General features: G+C 62.6%; 1 protein-coding gene across 1 annotated transcript; it reads right to left on the bottom strand.

Annotated features, from left to right (window-relative positions):
* Window positions 1–744: 744 nt before the first annotated feature.
* On the bottom strand, window positions 745–3,915 carry LOC100545399 (antigen peptide transporter 1-like; the record flags this gene model as incomplete). The annotated part of the gene is made up of 9 exons (XM_010727240.1): window positions 745–984; window positions 1,135–1,271; window positions 1,342–1,501; window positions 1,767–1,940; window positions 2,321–2,506; window positions 2,599–2,727; window positions 3,029–3,226; window positions 3,622–3,827; window positions 3,900–3,915. Coding segments are annotated over 9 exons (1,446 nt in total), but the record flags the coding sequence as incomplete, so codon positions are not given.
* Window positions 3,916–3,920: the final 5 nt, after the last annotated feature.

Genomic DNA, 3,920 nt, shown 5'->3' on the forward strand with positions numbered 1-3,920 from the left:
CATCACCTCCCCTCTGTGACCCCATGCTGATGGCTGCCTGCTGCCTGTCCTGGATGAGCTCTGGTTTTCCCAATGCCATCCCTGTGTACTGGGATCTCCTTGCTCCTCCTCCCCGCTGTCCCTGCATCTGTTCCCCCTGTGCCCCCAGCTGGGTGTCCTGCAGCACTTCCTCCCTGCTCCCATCCTGCTTCCTCTCTAATCCTCACTCTTGCCCAGTCCACATCCCTCATCCCTCCCTTCCCCAAATTCGTGTCCCTGCTGTGCCCCTCTGCCTGCGGTTCTGTGTACTCCCCACATTGTACCCTACACTCAAATAAATACGGTTGTTCCGCTGCCCTCCAGCCCTCTCCTGGTTTCTTTCCCCTCAGCTGGGTGTTGCTGGGGGCTCTGATTTTTCCACTGAGGGCGTGGGGAATCTGGGGGTCCCTCACTCTCCCTGCACTTCCTATAGCCCCAGGATTCCGCACCATGAGATCCCAACACAACACCCCTGGGTACAAACATGCAGCTTTATTCCCAGCTTTGTCTCACAGCCCTGGCACTCAGTGACACTGCTGTCTGTGCAGTGGCCGTTGTGTGTCGTACAGCAATGATATGGCAGTGTGTCCGGCTCAGCATCCGTGTGCCCATGGCACAGCTCTTGTGGTCCCTTGTTGCTGTCCTGGTATCCCCACCTCCACCCTAAGTGTCCCCATCCTACCTCCTACTGCCCCCACCCCCTGCCGTCCCCATCCTTAACTCCTGCTATCCCTCATCCCCACTCCCTCTGTCCCCCTTCCTTGGTGCTCCCTGTTGTCCCCAGTCCTGCAGCAGGTGCCACGTGGGGCTTCCGGGGTGCAGCACCTCGTGGGGGGGTCCCTGCTGGCGCATCTCTCCCCCATCCAGCACAGCCACTCGCTGTGCCCGCGCTGCCAGGGCTGCCCGGCCCGTCACCATCAGCACTGCACGCCCCGACCCTCTGGCTGCGAGGATCTCCTGTTCCACCTATGGGAGAACTGGTCAGTGGGACGTCCCCAGCCACAGCCAGGGACTGAGGGCCTCCAAGGGTGGGGACCATGGGGAACGGAGTGCAGACTGAGGGAACGCAGGGCTGAGGGGGATGTGGGGACATGGAGGACATGGGGGACATCCCACCTGCTGCTGGCACTCAGTGTCCAGGGCGCTGCTGTGCTCGTCGAGGATGAGGATGCGGGGGTCCCGCAGCAGCGCACGGGCAATGGCCACCGCCTGCCGCTGCCCCCCGGAGAGCTGTCCTCCCAACTCGCCCACCTCTGCGGGGATAGGGGGTCAGGATGGGAGGGAACCCTACAGGGGGCATGAAATGGAGCGGGGACACCGTACCTGTGTCGTAGCCTTGGGGCAGGTGGGTGATGAAGTTGTGGGCGCCCACCTTGCGGGCAGCTGCTGTCACCTGCGCCCGGCTGCAGCACCCCAACCCATAGGAGATGTTGGCGTGGAGCGAGCGGGCAAAGAGCAGCGGCTCCTGGGGGACCACGGCCACCTGCAGTGGGAGGAACAGTGAGGACACAGCGGGGATGCAGCAGTGGAGGTGATGGGGATGGCTGGGGATGTATCAGGGACACCTGAGGACGTGGCTGGGGACATGGCAAGGATGGCTGGGGACTTGGCTGGGACACTGGGGAACACGATGGTGATGGCTGGGGACCCAGACATCTGGTGACCCAACGAGGATGCCTGCTGATGTGCAATGACACTCGGTGACCCACGGGGACAACCAGGAGCCATGGGGACATGCAGTGACTCACCTGGTGGCACAGGTAGGAGTGCTGGTAGCTGGGGAGGGGCTGGCCGTCCAGCAGCAGGCGCCCGGCCATGGGCTGGTGCAGGCGTGACACCAGGGCCACCAGAGTGCTCTTCCCTGCACCCGGGGGTCCCAGCAGCGCCAGCACCTCCCCAGGGCGCAGCTCCAGCGATACGCCCTGGGGACACAGATGTCACACCCACGGTGTCCCTGTACCCAGCCCTTCATGGCCCCAAGGCCTTCCTGCTGTGTCCATCTGTCCCTGTTCCCCCCCGATCTCGTTTTGTTTCCACACCTCTGGTATCACACCTACACACCATGCCCTCCCCACCATGTCTCTGTCACTCATCGTGTCCCCGTGCCATATCCCCACCACATACCATGTCCCTGCACCCTCAATGCCACGTCCTCGTGTTCCTCTGTGACACCCCCATACCATCCTTGTTGTATCTCCTTGTGTATCTCCTTGTTTCATATCCTCACGCCCTGTCCATCATGTTCCTGTGTCCCCACACCTGTCACACTGTCCCACCACATCCCCATGTCCCCTGTGCCCACCTTGAGGACGGGCTCCTGGCGCCCAGGGTAGGAGAACCAGACGTCCTCCAGCTGGAGGTGGCCCTGCAGGTCACTGGGTGCCACTGTCCCTGAGGGTGCAACCTGTGGCTCCCGGTCCAGGAACTCAAAGATCTTCTCCGAAGAGCCCACAGCCTTTGTCAGTGTGGGGTAATAGCGGAGCAGGACCTGGAGACAGCGCGGTGATACAGCCAGGAGGGCAAGGGGATGTGGTGGGGGGACGTGGGGACACGGGGACGTGGGCATCCCCTCTGGCTCACCTCCACAACATCAGTGAACTGCATCTGGTAGAGGAGGAAGGTGACAAGATCCCCAGTGCTGACGGTCCCTGCAGCCACCAGCTGCCCCCCATAGTAGAGGATCCCCACCTTCAGGGCCAATGCTGAGAACTGAGGATGCCATGAGGTCACCAGGGGACACCTCCCCATGGGACACCAAGTTCCCAGCCCCACTCTGTCACCTCCCCATGCTGTCAGTGTTGTGCCTGCCACATCCTGATGTCCCTGTGCCATCATATCCACATCCCACAGTCCCCATGCCATCATTTTCCCTGCCACCCCCGTGCCATTATGGCCCCCAGCCCCTCAGCATGCTGTCCCCATCTCCTGACATCCCAATGCCATCACATCCCCACGTCCCCCAACCCCATCCCATCAAATCCCCATGCTATTGAGCCACTCCATCCCGTACACCGCTGGTCCACACAGAGACGGTATAGAGGGCCACATCCTTCTTCTCCAGGCGGTGGCTCTGCTGCAGGCGCTGCCGGTAGTGCGCAGCCGCCCCATCCTCGTTGGCGAAGCTGCGCACGGTGGCCATGGCTTGGAAAGTCTCCACTGCCACCTCGCTGGCCTGGGCCTGCGCCTTCTGCATCTGTGGTGCCAGGGCCTGGGGACAGCAGTGTCACTGCAGGGCGGGTGGAAGGGGAATGGGGGCTGGGGAGGGGACAGTGCATGTATGGTGGTAGAGTGAAAAGGATGGAGGGGACGTAAAGGGGATGGTGGGCGCGCAGAGGTGGGGATGTGCAGAGGACAGTACTGATGTGGAGGAGACAATGGTCACACATAAGGAATAGTGAGCACATGGCAGGGATAGTGGACACATGGAACGGGTGGGGGGGCACGTGGAGGGACAATGGTCACACAGAGGGGACAACAGGCAGGAGGATGGGGGGTACATGGAGGGGACAATGAGTACATGACGGTGACATGGGGCACATGAATGGCACAACGGGCACACAGTGGTGACCAAAGGCACGTGGAGGTGCAGACAGCAGCCCATACCTGCCTGAAGTGCCCCACAGCCCTGGGCAGGGCCAGCAGCAGCGGCAGCGCCAGCATGGTGAGCAGCGCCATGCGCGGGGACAGCCAGGCCATGGTGGCGAAGAGGCAGACGCCGCGTGCCAGATACCAGAGCAGGAGGCTCAGCGCTTCGCCCAGCGCCTCACGCACGTCCTCTGCATCCCGTGTCACCCGTGTGGCCACATCCCCTGCCGGGTGACAGCACCATCAGTGCCACCCGAACTTATCCCCACGTCCCCTCCCAGCCCGGTGCCCCTCACCGGCCCCGTCGGCGCGAAGCT

The sequence above is a fragment of the Meleagris gallopavo genome, unplaced genomic scaffold (assembly GCF_000146605.3).
Source record: "Meleagris gallopavo isolate NT-WF06-2002-E0010 breed Aviagen turkey brand Nicholas breeding stock unplaced genomic scaffold, Turkey_5.1 ChrUn_random_7180001876152, whole genome shotgun sequence".
Taxonomy (NCBI): domain Eukaryota; kingdom Metazoa; phylum Chordata; class Aves; order Galliformes; family Phasianidae; genus Meleagris; species Meleagris gallopavo.